The 22,566-nt window shown below is 45.0% G+C and overlaps 1 protein-coding gene across 3 annotated transcripts in view; it reads right to left on the minus strand.

Annotated features, from left to right (window-relative positions):
* Psd4 (pleckstrin and Sec7 domain containing 4) overlaps positions 1 to 22,318 on the minus strand; it is a 35,081-nt gene extending 12,763 nt beyond the window's left edge. Inside the window, exons 1-6 of one of the 3 annotated variants that reach the window (XM_042670941.1) lie at positions 22,217 to 22,318; positions 9,385 to 9,496; positions 2,234 to 3,266; positions 1,171 to 1,296; positions 839 to 914; positions 51 to 429 (exon numbers count right to left, since the gene is read on the minus strand). In XM_042670941.1, coding sequence (XP_042526875.1) covers positions 51 to 429; positions 839 to 914; positions 1,171 to 1,296; positions 2,234 to 3,154 — 1,502 coding nt within the window. In that variant the 5' untranslated portion in view covers positions 3,155 to 3,266; positions 9,385 to 9,496; positions 22,217 to 22,318. Of the gene's footprint in view, positions 1 to 50; positions 430 to 838; positions 915 to 1,170; positions 1,297 to 2,233; positions 3,267 to 7,547; positions 7,857 to 9,384; positions 9,497 to 22,216 lie in introns of those variants that run through there. The other 2 variants (XM_042670942.1, XM_042670940.1) reach the window with 2 other exon arrangements.
* Between the last annotated feature and the right edge of the window lie 248 nt (positions 22,319 to 22,566).

Below are 22,566 nucleotides of genomic sequence, written 5' to 3' on the forward strand. Positions count from 1 at the left end.
TAAATGCAATTATAATTAGGGGCCTGCGAGACAGTAACTTTGAGACTTACCCTTCTGTGGAAGCCAAATGAACCTTTAGCTGGGCACCTACAACCTTTGTAGTCCTGGCTGTGTCTTCTCTCTTTACTTCTTGATTTGGGTCTGGGGTCTCTTCTGCCTCTTCTTTCTTCTGGGAGCCTGACTCTGCCCTATTCATCTCCAGAAGCAAAGGGTATAAGGCATCAGGTGGCCACTTGGGAAAATTCCCAGGGCTGTGGTTCTGAAGCTGTGGGCTGCTCTCTTGAGAGGACACAGGGATGGCTCCAGAGCCAAGGTCTCTGACCTCAGACACTGGGCCACTAGGTTCTGGCAAAGAGGCTTGGCTCCCCCAGGGACCAGGGGCCAAGGTGCAGGGAACAGGTTCTTGGAGATGACCAGCATTCTTCTCACCTGAGGAAAAGTAGGAGTCAACAAATCCAGAGCAGGAAGTATAAAAACAACTGGTTACTGCCTGGCAATTTCCCTCTGTATGGAGTTGGGCAGCACACCCCCTCCTCCCACAGGTAGTGATCTCTCCCACACTATGCAGCCAGTTGGTCTGCAGAAACTCCCAGGACTTTAGTCTCAAGGTAACTAAGGACTCAGGACTCTTGTTGAACTACTAAGATCCAAAAATTCCTTCACTTAACTCTTTTTTTGAAAGTCTATCTTATTGGAAAGTCTATCTTACTGATGAAAAATTAACTCCAACTCTATTTGTCTCTAATATGATGCAAGAACCCCAGGAATCAATTATCTCTATTCTGAATCCCAAAGCTCCTCACCATCTGATTTCCTAGAACCTCATAATGGGTCTTACCTCTGTCCTTGGAGAGAAGTTCCTGGGGCCAGGAAGGACCCTCTTCTAACTGCAAGTCCTCAGGGCTGGGTGGGACCTGTTCAAAGATGTAGATGCCTGTCCATAAACTCAGGAGACAGAAAAGAGAGTGGGGCAGGTAAGGAAGGAAGGAATAATGCTGGGAGTACATGGAAGCCCCTCTGTCTTTGCTGTCCTCACACCCCAAATCCATAAACACCAGTTTAGGACCTTGGTTCAGAAGAAGAAATGGATATGAGCCCACAGAAATCAATGGGTTCGTATTCCTCCTTCACAGATACATATGGTATAGCCCACAGAGGAAAAGGACTTGCCCAATGCTGCACAGGATGTATGTCAGGGCTAAGGTCAGTTCCAAGGTGTCCTGTCTCCGGGGTCAATACTTGGTCCACACAAGATACTACAGGTGAGGCAGGGCCAACCTTGTCTTCCAAAGAAGCCTGAGAGAGAGATAACAAGGGGTAGAGAGAGAGGTTTCACCAAAACAGAATGCCTGCCAGGCCCTTTCCCATACTTTATGAGGCATCTCCTCTTCCCAGGCTACTCAGATGGCCTCATCTGGAGCAGCATCCACCCTAGGAAGGCTGTGTTATTGAGACCTACTGGGCTGAATGAGAGAATAAGAGACAACTTGGAGTTTCAACTGTCAATTTCCCAGACTTCCATCTCAGGACCTGGACTCTTAAAGCAAGGTCCTAGGAGAACACATCTCTATAGGACCCGCAGCTCCGTTGTTCTTTGGGAATGGAGAGATTGGAAAGTAACAGTCTTAGCCACCCAAGTTCCCTTATCTCTAAAACAGAGGACTCGCTGGGAAAACTATGCTCCCTATTGTCTCACATAACTTGTCCCCATACCTGGGTGATATCAAGAGTCTCCTACCATTATCATGACATATCCTGATCTATTGACACTGGACAAGAAAGTGAAAGATGGTGAACTAAAAGTATCAAAATGCTGAAATGTCTCAAGAAAATAGAGGTCAAAACTCTTGAAATAGAAACTAATCTGTTAGCAGCAGCAGTCAAGTCTAGGCTGCCTCTGCCAAGTTCTAGTTGGGAATGTCTTAGAGGTGAGAGGGGAGGAATCAGAGTGGCCAGAAAGTCCCTGCAATTGAAGAGCTCTTACTCTCCAAAGCTTTCTATGCATATGAGATGGAGACATTTGTGGACTTAATTGCCATCTTGTTCAGTTGAAATCATGGCATAGATAAAATCTCCTATAATTTTGAAAGCTGGCCATGATTTTCTACAACTCTTATCCCAGATCTCAAAAGGTCTTAGTATCATAAAAGAGTGTTCTGAGCCCTATAGCCCCCAAGGAAGGCCCTCCATGTAGTGTCCCCAGCACTGGGCTGATTTCTTGGAATAAACTTACCTCATCTTGTTCCTCACCAGAAGATGCTATGGAATCCCCTTCAGTGGCATCTCGTGAGGCCCAGCAGAATTGGTGTGATTTGTAGGAAGGCACAGGAAATGGAGGTGTGGTGTGCCCACTGGAATTAGTTGTGTTGCCCTCCAAATCTGGCTCACTTCCTGAGCATCCTGGGATTGGAGACTCCAGAGTCTGTGGGTTGTCTGGCCTAGTCCTCATGTTGGTATGGGAATCTGTGATCCCCCAGGAAAAGCATTCCCCAGCAACACTGGCATCTGAGCAGGGGCTCTCCAGAAAGAGAGGGTTATCAAAGAACACACTCTCTTCTTCAGCACCCCACTCCACGGAGGAGCCTGGCATGTCTGCCCTTGGCCAGGCTTGGTTTTCCCCTTCAGACTCGCTGTTGTCATCCCTAAAATCTTCCTCCACGGGTGGGCTAGAGCTCAGACCTATATTTCCAGAGAAGTCTGGAGGGGGTGGGGGAATGCAACATCTCAACTCAGCCCTGAGCCCTTCAGTCTTTTCCAGCTCCTCCTCCAGGTCCAGGACACACATCTGGGCCTGCAGGATGCCAGCCCAGAACACCACCTGTGTGGATGAGCTCTGGCTCTGCCGTGGACACGCCAGAGTTTGGCTGCTCCTCAGAGTCCCTAGTGATGCTGATGTGTGTGCAGGCTCCCCCTGGGAAGAGCAGCTCTCCAACTGTGTAGGGTCCACACCAGAGCCACTATGAGGAGCACCATGCCTGGTGGATTCAGGAGGGTCAAAGGTCCAGGTTTGTTCTCTGCATGGTTCCGTCGGTTCTGGTTGGCTACATGTGTCCCCCGGACATGCTCCTGGGCAGAGCTGCAGGTCATCTCCCAAATACATGTTGAGAAATTCCACTGTCTCAGGTTGGTCTGAGAGTCTGTTGTCACCCATCATCCACAGAGCAAAAGCTAGGTAGGAGACCCTTAGGAGTGTCTGTTTTCACAATCCCATTTCATGGATTAGGAGGAACACCAGCCAAGGAGGTAACTGGGAACTGACATCTACCCTGGAAATTCCCAAAGTGAATATAGGTTAGAGGACTGTTAACCTCTGGAAGCACCAAAGTGTTAGACATGTTTAGAGTGCCTGTCAGAGTTATGGCATTGCCTTCATAGCCTACAAGGGACTATGATGTGCCATCAGATCCCATAATCTCAGACTGGCACCAGGGCAACATAAGCCCCAAAGACACTCTGCTGAAAGCATCCCATATGGCTTAGCTGGAAAGGGTGAATTAGGAATTTCTATTGGAGAATGTAGAGACTGGGGTGGTTGTGTCAGAAGCAGAAGACAGAAATATCTCAGGCCTTTTGAAGTTAATAGAAATCCAAAATGGTATGTTAACTGGAGGATGGAGGGGGAGGTCAAAGAGACATAGACTGGCAGCAAGAATCCTTATGGAGCAATAAGCACCTCTGAGAGAAAGGGCACGGCCTGCATAGTTTTACTGTGTGAACATCTTGCCTCTAAGGCCTATTTCATTCATAGGGCTAGATCACAAGGCACAGTCTTGTTCCTTCCTAGCTGCACACAGCCATGCAATTTGGTCCAGGCAAAGGCAGCTAAGGCTTCTCCTCATGGCAGAAGGAGTTCAAGCCTTTCTTTCCCATGGAGGAGAGTAGACCACACACAGCATGGAGAGGAAATCAGTCTTGTTATTGTTCTCTAACTATTTTAGTTAGGTCTTCTCTTATCATTCACGGTTCCATCTCTTCATCACACATCCCCAGCCTCAAGCTGAGGAGTTATAGGATTTGTCCCCTAAGTCTCTGACTTAGCCACAATCTGCTACCTTGTTCCTGTATGCAGCAGCCCATTTCTGTCCTCACTGCTGTCTAGGTTAAGAGGCTTGTGACAGTCGTATTTTCAATAGGGAAGGTATGAGTGGGCCATAGGATATACTATAGTTGGTATCTAGAGTGTTCCCCAAAGGCTCATGTATTTAAGGTATAGTCACTAGTTTGGCACCATTAGGACGTGGTGGAAACTTTAAGAGGCAGGGCCTAGTGGGAGGCCACTGGAAGTCCACAGTTGAAGAGACTGTGGGACCCTAGTTCTTCTTTTTTTTGTTACTTGGCCATGAGATGGGTAGTTTTGCTCTGCCAAATGTTCTCTCCATGATGTAATGTTTTGCCAAAGGCCCAAGGCAACAGAGCCAATTAACCATGGATTACAACCTTCAAGAAGACGAGCTAAAATAAAATTTTGCCCTTCATTTAAACTATCACAAATGTTTGTTGAATTGATAGGAAACAAATACAAGTTTACTTGAGTAAACTTTCGGATCCCAACCTCTCCCCCATCAATAAGCCTGTTTCCTTACTCTCTCTAGAGTAAGGAGGTGAAACATCCCACTATCGAGGCTTCCTCGGGAAACTATCCATAGGGTACATTGACAATGAATAGCAAGAGCAAATCACCTAGAAGCCAGAAAGGAGTGGAGAGAGAAGCACCTGGGTAATAGGTAATGAAACACAGACAAACAGTTCCACCCAACTGCCTCCCACTTCAGACCATAAGAACACCCTCCCCTGTCTCCTCTTTCCTCTGCTGTGCCTACCTGGCTCCTCTCCTGTGCATGTTCTTTCTCCCGTCCTCCTCCCTGAGCCCCATTCACATTGCATCTCAATATTATCCTCATGCCCTGTGGGCATCAGAGCATTTTGCCAGAATAATATCAGCTCACTTACATTCACTGAGAACTTACTTCACAAATCCATATTCAGAAAATGGGAAAAGAGGTAGGGCCAATGGGAAGGGTGTCTTGGATTTTTTTTATAAGATCAGAGTTCTACATGTATTTCTTTGAAATACATATGTGAACAGGAAGCTGCCACATAGCAAGAGACCAATGGCTATGTTGGACATCTCTGAATATAAGACTTACCTTCCCAGAAGGAATCCATTGTCCTTGCTGAATATTTTTTCAGAAGAGGAAATAATTAGTAAAGCTGCAGCAAACTTTATGGAGACTAGAGAGAAGAGAGACTGTTTTTGCTTACAGAGTCAGAAGGGTGTGCAAATAAAGGGGGCTAGGAAATGGAGGGGAGTCTCAGATAAGGGAAGGAAAGGCAATTTAGATCACAGACAGTATGTGGTTGTTAGGGCTAGGTATGTGGTATGACTAGTCCAAGACTCTTTAAACCAATTAAAATCAACCTGACTCTAGTCCATCCCTCATTCTGATTTCAGAAACCCTATCCTAGTGTGTGATTCTTAGTGTTTCCCCCGATGATTCTAGTTGCCTGGAAATAAGTACCAAGAAGGCAGGTTCTCTGTGCTTTTCATTCACTGCTAGGTCTCTGCTACATGTGGCTGACTGCATTATCCCTACTCCCATCTACCAAGTGTTAGGGGGCATATTGATATCCTGTAGTTCAGTGGATTAGAAGACTAAAAAGTGACTCAAGAAGCTCAAGTGCAACCTGGTGGAAGGTAGGCCTAGCACCACAAAAGCCACATGAGTAAGCACATGGCTTTGGAGTAGTGCTGCCACAATTAGCAAATAAACATATTAAGGGGCTGAGGATGTTGCTTAGAGCTCTAAGACAAAATTCACAAGCAACTCTACATCTGGCCAGCCTTACCACCGAGAGAAAAATGTCACCTGGTTCCTCATCTGTAAAACAGAGAAATAAGATGGTGTAAAGCTCCCCTGCTGGTTTGCTATAAAAATGGAACCAGGTCTAGGTCTGGCTCTTAGGAGGAACTTCAGAAGCTATTATGTTTTGCTCAGTTTAAATCTGTGGCTCTGCCATGCATTCAAAGAAGCAAAAACAAACAACAACAACAACAAAAAAGACCCCAATAACCCTCCTGGTGAAACTCAGCCAAATCCTCACATTCTCAGCTGGGGAGACTCCTGCAGAGCCAGCGCAAGCTTTCTTTCTAGAGCACTATGTTTGTCCATCTGTCTCTCTCTCTCCTCCCCACCCCGCTTCTCTTTAAACATTCAGACTGAGCAAGCAGCCTTCCTTCCTTCTTGGAAATATTTTCCTTCTTGGAAAAAGCATAAAGGCTTCTTCTGCTTACAACCCAGGAATGTAATTGAGCTGCCTTGCCCCTGTGTAGCCCAGACTGCTGTTTTGTTTAGACATAGCCCTGGAAGGGGAGCTGTCTAACCCTAACTGTAAACAACTGCCTCTTCCTGCCATACACACCTGACCAGAACCTGGGCCCCGACCACTGTGAAAATTGACAACACTGGAAGGAGTCTTCATGTAAATGTGCACAGAGAGAGAGGTCCCCTGAGCCTTGTGTTAGAACAAGCAGAAGCTCATAAAGGAAGAGGAGGAAGCTGTGATTTGCACCAAAGAGTTCCAGAACATCTGTGGTCTTGATGGGCCTTTCTTTCCTGTCCTTTCACCCTAACAGCTGGGTTTGAATCTCCAAGTTGGATGGTTTCTTATCTGTAAAGGGGATGGTACTGTACTGTGATAGCCTAAAGCCCCAGGAAGCAGTGGACAGACCTCAGGGCTCATTATTTCAAGCTTGGCTAAAGTTCAGCAACCTTAAGTGGTATTTATTATCAGCTGATGATAGGTTACCCTTCCCAGCCTTGGAGCAGAAGAGTGACTGGAAAGTGGAATCTAGGTTTTAGAATAAGGAAGCAGAGGTTAGAGCCTTGCTCCTGAGATTCCTTTTACCATCAAGGTAACAACTGTTACCAAAAAGCCTTACAGTGTCTCAAACAGAGATGCCTTTGAGAATGGCATGGCTCCTCCAGTATATCAGAATAACAGACCTAAACCACAGCTAAACAGACAGGAAGGATATAGTACCTCGGGGTGGGGCCCAGAGCATAAGATGGAGCCGAGAGCCCTCTAATGGCCAAAGCTGAGTCCCCTCCCCTAAGGCATTCAGAGCTGTCCCAGCCTTAAGCCTGCTGGGACTCTCTCTAGGGTCTAGGGTCAAAGTATATTGGAGGTCTTGCCACCACAGTCACAAGAACTTCAAGAAGGCTTCCTCTGTCCTTCACTCTTCACTATTGCAGACCTCCAGGGATCTGGGACATGATCCGGGGACTAGGAAGACATCAGGGAGGAAGGGACAGATGAAAAGAAGGTAGGAGGAGGGAGGAGGCATTTGGAAAGTAGGAAAGGGAAGGATGCCACCCTCTAGTGAGGCCAGACTCATGCCAGGTGAACAGGCAATACCACACAGGCAATACCACAAAGCCCTCATTTCTTTCCTGCCCACCTATCCCATCTCTACCAGGAGCTCTCCACATTCCTGGATCCTCCAAGGCTTCTCCCAGCCCTACCCCAGGCAGGTCCACCTGGCTCACCTCCAAAGGACTCAGAAGGGGTGAACTGTCCTGAGCTCCCCAGTCCCAGGAACACTTCCTGCTGCATAGTCATCTGCCCCGTGAATGTGGTAGCTGAGCTTCCGACTTCCGCTCTCCTCACCACAGTGACACACACCCCTCCTACTCCCCAGATCTCCCCAGCCCTCAGAGCTGCTCAGTACCTACATTTCTGCCCACAAGACAAGAATATTTACTCAACTCTAGCACCTCCCAGTCCCTTTTCCCACATAGTCCTTTGATGGAGGTCTAAAGACTGAGACTGGACACAAAATGGGGCCCAAAAAGTACCATCACACACTGGAGTAGCTTTGCTCACATATGCAGAGAAAGGCCTGTGAGAGAGAAGGGGGAAGACATCAAGGCTGAGGCTGTGGCAGGCCCCTCCCCCTTCCTCTCTGGGTTATGCTCCAGCTCAGTCTTCTCTCTAGAATACACAGTGGGAGACAGGAGGGCCCCAAGTCAGGCAACTTATTTTTGTTTTTAGTATATGGCATTTCAAGTTTTATTTGACTATGCCTCATGTCACCAGTAATAATGACATGGTGATTTAACTGCTTTGTAGTGTCCCCAAATAGAGCTCCTGCTCCAATTCTCACACTTACTTTGTAGAGCTTTATTATGCTCAGATCCAGACCTAGAGTCAGGCTCAGAGAGGTGCAGATGCTTCACTTGGAAGTCACAAAGTGATGTTGAAATTTGGAGCTTTCAAACATATGAAGTACCTGTCATTCACTCCCAGGCTATGAGTGTCAAATGGGAGATGGAGGCTGGAGGGAAGCCACTTTCAGTTTACCATTCTCTCTTCCCTCTATATAATCTTCTCCAGCCTTAACCACCATCAATTTCTCTACTGATGATCCAAAGATACCACAACAGCCTAAGCTCTACACCTTATGAGCTCACCTATCTGTCTTGTTACCTCCACTGGTGGAACTATAACTGTAGTGACCCAGGCCACCCAGCCTAGGCTTCAGAGGGCCTGGCCCTAGCCCAGGCCATCCTCCAGCCTTGCCTCTTTCACAGCACAAGGAGTCATAGGACCATGCCTGCCTGGAGCCCATATACTCCTTTTTTCTACTACAACCTGGGTATCAAGGTCCTAGTGTTCTCTGCTTCCAGCCTATTGGCCTCCTCTTCTGGTGGACAAAGCATTGCTGCTCTGGGCAGCCTGAGGTTGGGTTGGGTGGTAGCAAGAGTGCTAATAGAAAGGCTGAGAGGGGACAGGATGTGGAGCCACACCGATCATCCATCCTTGTAGACATGTGATATGGGGAAGAGAAAAGGAGGTGAGGTCACTTCAAGGGTCAAAGTCTGGGGTGAGCTCTGCTACAACAGCAGCTACATTTACGGTGCGAGGTAGGAGAACTCAGGCAGGATAATATATAATGTGGTTTAGATCACAGTTTGTCAAGTTCACTTGTAATTTTTTTTTCTGGGTCATGGGGCTTGAACTCAGGGCCTGGGCACTGTCCCTGAGCTATTTCATTCAAGGCTAGCACTCTACTACTTTAAGTCACAGTTCCACTTCTAGTTCACTGGTGGTTAACTGGAGACAAGAGTCACATGGACTTTCCTGCTCAGGCTTTGAACCATGATCCTCAGATCTCAGCCTGCTGAGTAGCTACGATTATAGATGTGAGCCACCAGCACCTAGCACTTGTAATTTTTACATATTTGACATGTCAGAGAGGTCAGAACAGAGAAGAGACAGAATGCTGCAGATGTGAGCTTACTGTACCTCTTCATAGATGCTTTGTATTCAGATAGAGGGACCACCCAGGCAAGAGCATTGGAAACTGCAGGTCTAATTCCTTACCTAGGGCAGCCAAGGTCTTCACTTGTCAGGGAATTGGCAGCAGGCCAGAGAGGAAGAGAAGATGATCCCCACGAGGCAGGATTGCGGAGCCAGCCAGGTCCCACTAAGTCCCCTAACCATAAGCCAGAAACACTGGAAGTTAGGCAAGTTGTGGGGAGCATTTATTTTTCTGAACTTATGTTACAATATTGGAGATCAAACTCAGAACCCACTTGAGTCATATTCCTAGTCCTTTTACAGCGGGGTATTGTTTTGTTTGTTACATTTTTTCAGATAACTTAGCCCAGTGGATTGACTGAATCACTATGTTCTGCCTCCTGAGTAACTGGAACCACAGGCATTTGTCAAAATGCCTGGTTTGTTTTTGTTTTTGTTTTTGTTTTTGTTTTGGTCCAGTTGTGGGGCCTGAACTCTGGGCCTGGCCGCTGTCCCTCAGCTCCTCAGCTCAAGGCTAGTACTCTACCACTTGAGCCACAGCGCCACTTCTGGCTTTTTTCTTTTTGCTTATGTGGTGCTGAGGAATCGAACCCAGGACCTCATGCATGCAAGGCAAGCGCTCTACCACTGAGCCACCTTCCCAGCCCTGCCTGGTTTGTTTTTGAAATAAAGCTTTGCTAACTTTTGCCCTCAGACTTTGATCCCTCCACTTCCAACTGGGATTACAGGCATGTACTACCACACCCAGTTTTATGTACTTATTTTTTTAAAAATCATCTGCTGCTTAGAGAATAGATTGTCAAGGGCTACATGAGAGCAAGGAGACTAGTTAGGCTCTTGTGAGGAAGTACCCTGGCCCAAATGAGGATAGGAATAAGCAGAAGGTGCTAGGGCTAGGATTTGGGATATAGATCAAGGATGACTGGGAAGACTTCCTGCTTAAGTAGATGGGAATTGGAAAGATAAGAGAGAAGTCAAGGGCAACTTCCAGACTTCTGGGTTGAGAAACTGGAAGAATAGCAACAATGGCATTTGCTGAAATAAGAAAGAACTGGGGAAAGAAAGCTTAGGCAAGGGAATGAGGAGTTTGGATCTGAGAGATATTCAAGTCTATAACAACTCTCCCCCTCCTGGAACTCCACAGTAAGTAAGACCAGCCCTGGGGTGGTGGAGCCCCAGGGCAAGAAGGGGAAAGTCAGCAAAGAATACTGATAAGGGGCTGGGAGGAAGGTAAGAGAACTGGAAAAGTATCATCACCCAAGACTAGAGTGGAGGTTACTTCTGAAGGAGGAAGCTAAATGCAAAATCAAGGAAGATAAAAGCAAAAGTGATCCATCATTGAACATGGACATTGTAGAGCGACAGATGAGCAAGGCTGGCAGGGCAGGATGGAGACAAAGTCAGGTGTCCATGAGGTGAGGACAGATGAAGAGGTGAGGAGGGTTGCCTACTTGACTCCAGGCTCTGTCTGGCCCTTCAAGTCTAACCTTCTCAGTAACCAACATCACACTGAGCTCTCTGAAGCTGCAATAGTACTGGCCATGCCAGAACTCTAGTCCTGAACTTGACCATGAACTCCTCAAGGATAAGAGCTAAACATTCACCTCACAGCAGAGTGCCTTGTTTACAGTTGTCCTACAGCCATTTGATGAGTTCCTAAAGCAGCTCATCTTCCCTTCGCTTATCACTTCTAGACAATCCTGTGGGAAATGAATCTTTCCTTCCAGGCAATAGGCTTAGTATGGGTAAAGTGTGAGTGTGTTGGGCATGTGGGAAATGAGTGGTTCTTGCTCACACCAAACTTCTAGGAGAACTTCCCAGACTCCTGGAGTCTTCCACTCAGTTCTCCTTCTCCTTCCCAGGACTACAATAAATAATCCTCTGGATAGAGACCAGGAGAGCCTCTAGCTCTAGAGGTGTTACAGCTTTGCCCCCCCCCCATCCCAAGCCTCTCTCTTGGGGTCTGTCCCCAACCCATTATCTCCTCCTGAGGGCCCAGAGACATACAGCTTCCTGACCTGATAGAAGGCAGTCTGCAGCCCCCACAGAGCACAGCACAGCTAGACGGCCTCCTCCTACATTCTTGAGGTGAGCTACTTCCTGTTTGCCAATGGAGGAAGCTGCTAGGCACAGTAGTGGCTTTCTCTCAAAGCCAGAAGCTGCCCCTGAGTTTTATTGCTCAAGGCTAGTGTTCTACCACTTTGCGCCACAATGCCACCTGAGTTTTCTGGTGGTTCATTGAAGATGAGTCTTACAGACTTTGCTACCCAAGCTGGTTTCAAACCTTGATCCTCAGATCTCAGCCTCCTTAATAGTGAGTATTACATGTGTGAGCCACCAATGCCCAGTCCAAAGCCAGACGTTTTTAAGATGGCACTTTACGGCAGTCACTTACCACAGGTCTATATTTCTCATATGGTAGTTGAGTTCAGCTTCAAAGTTATTCACTTTTATCTCCCATCCCCTTGGCATAAGAAGGCATCCACAAAATATGCGAAAGCACATGTGTACACCATCACTTATAGCAGTCAAAATCCTCGCCCTCCAAATTCTCAACATCCACAAAAGGAAACTGGATTAGTAGATAATAGTATAGCCATATGGCAGAGCCAAATGGCTTGTTTTTTTAGTACTAGGATTTGAACTTAGGGCCTTCTGGCTAGTACTGTAAGCCATGCTTCCAGCCTGGCTTTTGCTGTTTATTTTAGAAACAGAGTCTCACAAGACCATGGCTGAAATTGAATTACAATCTTTCTGAACTCAGCCTCTTCTGACTAGCTACAATTGTAGACATGAGTTACCAGTGTCAGGCACAATCTTGCTTTTGAAGAATATTAAGGAAATGGGAAGATGCTTATAACATATTAGTAAGAAAACTACATATTCAATATGACCTCAAGCTTTTGAAACCTTGCTTATACACTTAGATATCAAAACATCAAAATATTGATTGCAGGGGCTGAGAAGGTGGCTCAGTGGTAGAGCGCTTGCCTTGCATGCATGAAGCCCTGGGTTCGATTCCTCAGCACCACATAAGCAAAAAGAAAAAAAGCCGGAAGTGGCTCTGTGGCTCAAGTAGTAGAGCGCTAGCTAGCCTTGAGCTGAAGAGCTGAGGGACAGTGCCCAGGCCTAGAGTTCAGGCCCCACGACTGGACCCAAAAAAAATAAATATTGATTGCGTACAGATAGTAATGTACAGATTTAATTTTAATTTCTGTATTGTTGTTGTATTTGGATTAGCTTATTCTGAATTGATATCCAGTAACACTGATAAAGTGATTTTAATTTTTTATTCTTGTTTAGAATGTTAAAATAAGTATACACACACATCACCAGTAAAAATAATAAAAGCATTAGCAGATTAAATATGCTGGTTTAAATAATGCTGGAGTGATTCTGTTCACTTTAAACACTGGAAGATTCTCTACAACCTCTGTCTAGACCTTGCTGCTAGAAGCAAAGAATTCTTGTGAGATGGATGTTGAGGGCTTCAGAAGGTTTCACAGGTTTGTTTTTCCTGTTTTGTTTGTTTTGACACTGGGAATGAAATCTAGGGCCTGGCAAGTGCTGAGCATGTACTTTATTTATTTTTTTACCTGTCCTAGGGCTTGAACTCAGGGCTTAGGTATTGTTTCTAAGCATTTTTACTAGGCTAGTGCTCTATCACTTCAGCCACAGTCCACTTTAGACTTTTGGTATTTAATTGGACTTAAGAAATCAGAGACTTTCCTGTCTTGTTTGGATTTGAACCATAATCCTTAGATCTCAGCCACTTGTGCCTAGCTATGTGTTCTATTTTTGAGCTACACCCACAACCCTATATATCCTTCATGATCCTTACCTGCTGTATCTCTCAAGTAGCTGTCAGTGTGACCTCTGTTACATGTGTGAGGACCCACTTAAAATCCTAGCATTAGTATAAAAAATTTGACATTCATCTGGTATAGAAAGAAGCCTTCTTGGGGGGCTGGGAAAGGTGGCTCAGTGGTAGAACGCTTGCCTTGCATGCATGAGGCCCTGGGTTCGATTCCTCAGCACCACATAAGCAAAAAGAAAAAAGCCAGTAAGTGGCACTGTGGCTCAAGTGGTATAGCGCTAGCCTTGAGCTGAAGAGCTGAGGGTCAGCGCCCAGGCCCAGAGTTCAGGCCCCACGACCGGACCCCCCCCCCCCAAAAAAAAAAGAAGCCTTCTTGGAACTTCTTTTATGTGACTAATGGTAATAACTTATGAGGGAAAATAAAGCTTCTATAAATCCTTTCCTCAGGAGTACCCACTCCCAGAAGAAAGAAAAGAAGTAAAGACCATTCAACCCTTTCCCCTGGAGAATTTTATGGCCTGGCAGAGACTAAAACCACTCTACATATATAACACATCAGTGCAAACTTTCTATTTCTTCTCCAAAAATCCCTCTGCTTTCCCTCTGCTGTTTGTTAGATAGACCTAACCCTACTATGTTAGGCCTTTAACTGAATCATTTTTACAAGTCAGCTATTTGTGGTTACTGTGTCTGTTGCACTTTAATTTGCAGAGGCTAGTCACTAAATCAGATTCTCCTCTACTAAATCCTCCCCTACATGGGGTTGAAAGGAAGCATTTGTCCCAAGATTACCTCCTTCCTTGAATGAGAGATTTAAGGCTGCTTAAGTAATATGCACTATGAACATTTTTGGTAGTTATTTAACTAAATAGGCACTAATAAACATGTAACATGTACAGCACTTGAGTTCTCATGGATGTGGTTACATAGGATAATATGAGCATGCTGTGTTTAAGTGTGTATATTCAAAGAAAAAAATAAATAATAGGTGAAAAAGTCCTTGCCAAAAATCATGGTTGGAATGCAGAACTGAACAGACACTGTGCAACTGGACTAGTTTTATCTACGTTATCCCTTTGGAGAAAGACCAGAATGCCTTCCTTATAATACTCATTGACACTGATTAGCTATCAGTCATTGAACAGGCCTCCAAGTGTATGTGATTATCAGGAAGGCAGAGCATGAAGTTAGAAAACAGAACAGGTATGTTCTGACAAGGTGAAGGAGGAAGATGACTCAAAGCAAGGCATTTCCTGGGCCACTTGAAATGTCACTTATTCCCCTGAGGGTGCCCACACTTAACTTTGTCCTATTAACAAACCAGAGACCTCTGTATCAATGGGGACAGACCCATGATGTAAGTGTGACCTCTATTCATGGTCACCCTTGAGGATGAAGGCACAGCCTAGCTTGGGAGATCCCAACAGAAACAGTCGTTGGACCTCTAGAGCTCATGTGTAGGTGCCTGAACCTGCACAGCTTCATGTTTTAAGGTCATGTTTCTCCTGTCTGCCTCCATGTGCCTACACTTTCTCCAAGGACACCAAAAACAGTGCAGTACCTACTAAGAGGATGCTGAGTTCATTAGCCAAGAAAGTGTTCAAAAGTGCAGCAGGTCTCCTTGCTGATCCTGCCTGTCCATCCACTTTTCCTTGTGTACCTGCCCCAGGACTCTGTTCTGGCTGGGCCTCTCTAGCCTTACAAACTCTTCCAGGGTAATTTTACTCCCACATGTTCACCTTCTAGTAGCTTACTGGAGATTAATAAACCCCTCCCAGCCCAGAGTCTTACCTGTCACTAGAAGCCTTTTAGCAGGACCTCAAACCTAATAGGCCACCCATTTGCTACATGGGCCTTCTCCCATGTAGCACCCAGCCCTGTCCTTCTTAGTTCTGTTTAATGAGTATTCTTGCCAACTGCTTGGGACCTCTTCCATGGGCCCTGAGAATCCAGACCTGCTGTTTTGGCCCCTATCCTTCCCAAGGCTACATTGTTACATCCTCACAAAAAGCCCCACCCATCTAATCTGGAAAGCTGCAGAGACTCCCTGTCTCTCAGAGTTTTTGTCCACTTCACCTAATTCTTTGCAACTCTGAAAAATCTGGACCCTCTCTCCAACTACAATAACCCGGGACTCCTCCACCCCCGACTCTCCCTTATCACTCTGGGGAAATATAATTCTGGATGCTGTAGAGGCTTCCTATATAGTTACCAGCTCCCTTTCCCTACTATGGGCTATGACCCCAGCAGTCTACAAGCCATTCTTGGTACATGTCTTCATGCCATTTTGCTTTATATGCATCCACTTTCAGGATACTTCCACAATGCCACTTCTCCATCCACCCTTTCTAGATTAATCCAGGAAGAATCAACTACACTTCTGCAATCAAGAGATGGAGGCAAAAGGATCATGAGCTTGAAGTTATATTGGGCTACATAATGAGTTTGAAGCTCGCCTAGGATTCCTAGCAAAATCTTCTCTCTCTCTCTCTCTCTCTCTCTCTCTCTCTCTCTCTCTCTCTCTCTCTCTCTCTCTCTCATATATATATATATATATATATAGTTACAACAAGTCCATTACTCCAACTGTGGAACAGTGCAGGAAAACAGTAAGCCAAGTATACACTTAAAAGTCAACTAGATCACTTTTAAAAACTAAAACATAGCAATGACTTTAACAAGCAAGGAAAAGATTATGATTTATGGCTGAGCATGGTGACTTATGCCTATAATCACAGCTACTCAGGAGGCAAAAGATTAGGAGGGTCATGGTTTAAGGGCAATCTTGGCAGAAAGTTACTGAAACCTCTTCTCAAAAACAAGCCAGGTGTGACAGGCAGGTATACATCTGTTAACCCAGCTATACACAAGATATAAGTAGAAAAGTCACCATCCAAGGCTGGTTCCAGACAAAAGCGTAAGACCCTATCTGAAAAATAACTAAGCAAAAGAGCTGGGGGCATGGCTAGCAAAACATGAATCTCTAAGTTCAAACTCCAGTATTGTTAAAAAAAAGAAAGAAAGAGGTCATGATTTGTAGAACAATGTAATTTATGTAAGTTTAAAATACACATACATATATAAATCAACATTATATATGTATCTAAAATATATCTAAGGAATACCCTTGGAGCTGCTGCTAATGAGGGAAGGGGCTTAGCAGACATGAGGGATGGTCACTTGAACAAAAATGCAAGAGGAAATAAAACTCTTTATGTTCAGTAATGAAAAGAATGGGAAAAATCCAATTTAAAACATAGGCCAAGGGCTATAGCTTTATTTAGAGTGCCCCAAAGTCCCATACATTAAAGGCTTAGTCCACAGCACATGGTATTATTGATAGGCAGAAGAGCCTTTAAGAAGTGAGCATATTGAAAGGTCTTAGGTCTTTGGGGGCATGCCCTCAAAGGAGAAAAGAAAACTATAGCCCTTTCCCCCATCTCCCTTTTGCTTCCTAGTTATGATGTAAGCTACTTTGTTCTCTTGCATGTTTCCACCATTATGTGGTGCCAAGGCACAAGACCCTGGACTGAAATCTCCAAATCTTGAGCCAAATAAACCTTTTACTTATAAATGGATTAATTTCAGGTACTCTGTTATAGTAACACAAAGCTGACCAATATATCAACAATGTGAACAGTACACAGATAGACAAATAGCTTAAAACATACATAAGGTATATAACATCACTTATCATAAAGAAACGTATTAAAACTATAGAGTAAAGGCTTTCTAAACAACTGTCATCAATGTTGCACTGTTGGTAGAGCCCTGGAGAAACCAGTAAACTTATAAGTACAGTTGTGCTATGTCACTGGAAAGCAGGCTGGCAATATGAATCACAATCTAAAAGTACACATCACGTTTATACCATATTTATAAGCTTCTTCTGCTGAAATAGCCACAGACTTGAGAGACAGGTACAAGTAGGCCTAATATATTATTGTCTCTTATACCAAACAAAGAAAAATAAGGAAAACAACCTACAAACCATAGCTTAATAAATATAGCACATACATTCAGTGAAATAGTGACCTTTATTTGAAAAGATTAAGCACATCTATATATCTTGAAGACTGGCTACTAAACTGAAACAAAACAATAGAGGTACTTGAGTATTGTTTCCTAACCAGACTTTGAATTCAGGGCCTCATGCTTGTTATATGGTAGCACTGGAGGGAGGGAGGGAGGCTACCACTTGAGTCACACTCCAGTCCTTTTTTAGTTATTTTACAGATAGGGTCTTGTTTTTTGCCACAGAGACTTCAGGTGGCATGGAATTCTCTTACCTATGCCCCCTGGGATGATATGCATGTGTCCCTGCACCTAACCCCAAATATCTTAAGAAATATCTTAAGACATTCCAGCTAGAAGCCAGTCACTCATGCCTCTAATCCTAGCTACAGAGGAGGCTAAGATCTGAGGATCACAGTTTGAAGCCAGCCTGGGCAGGAAAGCCTGTGAGAACTTTATCTCCAATTAACCAGCAAAAAGGTGGAAGTGAGGTGTGGTTCAAGCGGTAGCATGCTAGCCTTGAACAAAATGCCCCTCAGAAACCAGCATCCAGGCCCTGTGTTTAAGCCCCAGTACTGGCACAAAAATATATAAATTATATTAAATTAAAAAGAAATTGATGGGCATAGGTGGCTTATGCCAATAATCCTAGCTATTCAAGAGCCTGTGATTTGAGGATTCTATTTGAAGCCAGCCAGGGTAAGAAAGCCCATGAAATTCTTATCTCCAAGTTACTACCAAAAGAGCTGGAAGTGGAGCTATGGCTCAAGTGGTAGAACCCTAGCCTGAGGCAAAAAAACAAAGGACAATATCCAGGCCAGCCATAAATTCAAAGCCCAGTACTGCACATACACACAACACACACACACACACACACACACACACACACACACACACACACACACACACACACACACACACAAAAGAAAAGGGAATTGCCTTAGATGTAATGTTTGTGGTTCAAAGAAAACTCACAGCTTCAATGTTGTATTTAACCACACGTCTATCCTTGGCTAGAAAGTGTCTGTGCCTCCCTGAGAATACAGGCCTTGTTAATCATTTGAACTAGCAGCACCAGGCTTATTTACCTGAAATGGCCCCAGTGTCTCTCTCCTACAATGAAGCTTGATACAAATCAGCAGATGCTCAGATAAAGTAGCTTAAAACCTGTGTTGCCCTAAGATGGTCTTTGAGCATGCTAGTCCCCACATTCTTGGTCTTGCTGATCTACTGAATAAATCCTTTACATTGCCAAGAAATGTGTCCTCAATTCAAATACTATCTGAAAATATCTTTTTTCAATTAAGAGAAATAGAATTATTTCTCTGGAGGTTATAGCTTCTGTTATCTTCTCTAATTTCCTCCTTTGGCAATGTTTTATGAAGGTCCTCCATTGTGGAAAAACATCCTTCCACCAAAATCTATTGCTTTTCCCAAGCCTTCTGTGGCCCTACTTTAATCCTGCTAATACAACTCTTACTATATCACTTTCTTTTTTCAATACTGGAGGGCCTTGTGCTTGTTATGCAGATGTTCTCCCATAAGCTATGTCCCTGGCCTTTTTGATTTGGTTATTTTTAAGATAAGGTCTTGAATTTGTGTTTGGCTAGCCTGAATCATGTTCTTTCTATTTATGTTTCCTTAATAGGTAAGATGATGGGTGTTTGCCACTAGGTCCAGCTTTTAAGATGAGATCTCACAAACTTTTTACCCAGACTGGCCTGGAACCATGATTCGTTCCATGTCTACCTCCCAGGGATTATAGATGGGAGCCAGGTGCCCAACCCCTTGATCATATTGTGGGCATATTCTAATTTGTCCACTCAAATCATTTTTTGCAAACCACAGAAGTCAAGTGGAATGTGTCCTCTGAAATTCCTGGGTTGGAAACTTAATCTTCAGTCATATGTTAATGGTACTTGAGAGATGAGAACTATGGGAGGTGATTAAGTCATGAAAGCAACTTAATTGTTTCTTAGGACTGACTTCATGATAAAAGCAACTGTGTCTAGCTTGCTGTCTTGCTATGTGATATGTACCCACATAATGACCCAGGAAAGCCTTTGTTACATACTAGCATCATGGTCTTAGACTGCCCGTCCTCCAAAACCATAGGTTAACCCTCCCCAACCCTATTCTTTATAAATTACCCTGTCCCTTTGTTATAGCAACAGAAAACAATCTAAAACACCAACATCCTGTTTCAGACCATCATTCTGTACCTTGGCTAAACTACAATATATATGACATTCCAGGTGTTCTGACTTGGACGAGGAGAGAGAATGGTGACACTAAAGTGACAGCTGAGAGGCTATAAGACCCACAGAGAAATGGCACTTCCTGGGTGTAAGGCTGGGGCTTACATCAGTAGAAATGAAAGAACCTGACCAGCCCACCCAATGTTTGCCCTGCACCTGTATCCACTCCACAGCCTAGGACTACTTACAGGAATAAGCCATATAGCATGGGTACTTTATCATGGGACTAATTTCATGTGTCATCTCTACTGGGGCAGCAGACAGACAGAACTCCATCCTGATTGAGACTCCTAACAGTGGGGACAGAGGCTGAATCTCTATATTTTGCCTATAGCACAATGGTTAACAGCACTGGCCCAAAAATTCCACCACTTAATGTCAAATTTTCATTATCTACTTACTTGCCTGTGCAACCCCAGGCAACTTTCTTCATCTATATGCCTCAGTTTTCTCATCTGTGAAACAGAATCACAAGAGTGTAACCTCACAACCTCACCATGAAAATTACCTGAGTTATTATTGTACATACAACCCTCAAAAATAGGCCTAGAATATGCCACATGCTCAACAAATGCCAATTGCTATATGCACTCCAACTGGTTTTTGTTTTTGAGCCTGCTACTGAGATTGCCTGATTGATCTGAGGATAAAAGAGTAGATCATTGGAAATTCCCAGAAGGCAACAGTTTTTCTCTCATGCCCAGCTCCCAGGACCTTTACTGGTATAAAAACATTGATATCTACTTCCCACTTTACTTTGCTCTGTGAAGGATCATCATGTGTTGGACACCAGAAGAGCAAGTGCTACCTCTCCTTACAGGGGACATACTCTCCAGTACTGAGTGGTATAACTCAACAGGCCTGATGTAGAGCTCTATCGTGGATGTGCAAAAATAACGGGAGACTATCTGCCTTCCTAGCTGCCTCTGATCAAGAGGTTAAGTCCCATCAGGTCACTGTCATCAGTGTGCTCATGTCCTGCTCCCACCCAGGGCCACTATTTGAAATCTTCTCCCAGATAGTTGCATGGCTGTGTCTTATTCTTCAATCAAAACTCTGCTCAAACTTCATCTCTTCTACACATCCTTTAACTGACTACCTTATTGAACACAGTTGCCCTTATAAACTTAAACTCCTAAAAGGTGGTTTGTTTTTCTTTGTAGTATTTATCTGGCATGACATTAAAACTGTCATTGTTAGAGTCGGGAGAGATGGGGAAGAAAATGGAAGGGGTGGCATTGATCAAAAATGCATTGTACTCATAAACTGATACGATAAATTGAAACCCCTTTGTACAACTACTTCAAGATAATAAAAACTATCTTACAAAATAAAAAATGGTCATTGTTTGTTGTCTAATTCTCCTCACAAGAAAATAAGGTCCATGAGGGAGAGAATAATCTTGTTCACTGATATACTTTTGAAACCTGGAATGGTATATACTATCAGGTAAATATTGCCTAAATGAATTAATGAATGAATGAAGAAGTAAATATGCAAGACAGAAGACATATTCTAGGAGAGGCATAAATCTCTGCCTTAGACTTAAATCTCCAAACAAGAATATTGTCTAAAACTTTAGAGAATGTGCATGGGCCACTTACAGGTAGTCTCTAACTTAGAGTTCATAGAGACAGATTTCCCTTCATTTTGTGCCTCAGATTTTGGAAACTGCAAACAGTTACCTTTTCCCTACTTCATTTAGGCGGTTGATCTGTTACCCCACCTCACTTAGGGCCAATTTCTCTTCTTGATTTCATTGTCACAGGCCTCCCTCTTCCAGCTTCCTCCTCCCAACCCCTTTTTAAAAGAGTACTTATCACTCTGAACTGTGTGATTCATTTCCTAATTATTCCCTTACTTTCTCTCCCCTACAATCCATATGTAAATTTCAATTGCATGTTCTCAGGGCCTACATGCCCTATTGCAGTTGCTGTTCAGTAAATATCTGTTGAGTAAGTGATTTAGGAAATGACTCTTCATACCTTCCACAAAGACAAAAAATATCATATGGGTAGAAAGAAATGAACCAGGACAGTACATGCTGTCTGAACTTTTGCAAGTTTCTCCGTTACAGGGGCTTATATAGACAACCAACTAGTTGCTAATCATATTCCATCAACTCTGGTCCAGACTAATAAAGTTCAAAGGCAGATGGAGCCCAGCGTTGCCCAGAGTTACATTTTAATGCTGGCCTCCTGACCTAGACATGCTGACTATAGACACAAGGGTCTGCAGTGAGTTGACCAGGGCAGCAAAACCCATTTGCACCTGTAAAAAGCTAGCAGAGAGCCCACACCCTGCCTTGGGACAAGCTAGACTTGCACCTGGGATGACCCTGATGCATCTGGCCAAACACAGGAAGAAATGTTAAGCAAAGGGGTGTGCACCAAAGGCTCTCCCTCGCCCCAGTGCAGTCCAGGGGGGCAGTATCTCAGCTCCCACCACACGGAGGCCCAATATGGACCACTGGGGAGATAAGGAGCAGAGGACTCAAAGCTGCCTACTTTGAGCACTGATAGTTTTCAGGGCTTCCTGCCCCTCAGGGGATTTGTGCCCAGATCCATAGCTCCTAACTGGAGGTCCCCGCCCACAACCCAGAGCCTGGCTGACCCCAGCTTTTGCTGTTCACCTGGATTCTTGCCTGCCTCCCGCTTGCTTCCAGACATTCCGGCAGCTTCTCCCCAGCCCAAATCCCTAGTCCTCCCCATCCCTACCCCACAGAGTCTCTGCGGGTGCCCACCAACCGAGCGCCACCCGCGCAGTCACTGGCGACGGCTGACACGGACACATCCCCTGCTCTTACCCATTTCCCGCCGGCGCGGTGCCCCCTGGCTCGGAGCCCAGGCGCCAGGCGGCCGGGACTGTGCGGGCTGTGGGGCGCTGCACCGGGCCCGGGCCAGGGAGCCGGGTGCTCCCAGGAGAAGGCCTGGGTTTCCGGGAGAACGGGCAGGGCGGGCCCGGCTCGGGCCCCAGTGCGCGGCGAAGCCGTCTGACTGGTCGGACGGCGGCAGCGCAGGGCTGGGCCCTGGGGCTGGGCGCCTCCTGCACAGCCTGCCCTGCACGCACAGCCCTGCACTCCAGAGCCCTCTCTGGTTTATTTTTCTAGCATATAAACCGGAAACTGAGGCCAGCCCCAGAGATGTCTGCATGCTT

The sequence above is a fragment of the Dipodomys spectabilis genome, unplaced genomic scaffold (genome assembly GCF_019054845.1).
Source record: "Dipodomys spectabilis isolate Male_0828 unplaced genomic scaffold, ASM1905484v1 ptg000588l, whole genome shotgun sequence".
Taxonomy (NCBI): domain Eukaryota; kingdom Metazoa; phylum Chordata; class Mammalia; order Rodentia; family Heteromyidae; genus Dipodomys; species Dipodomys spectabilis.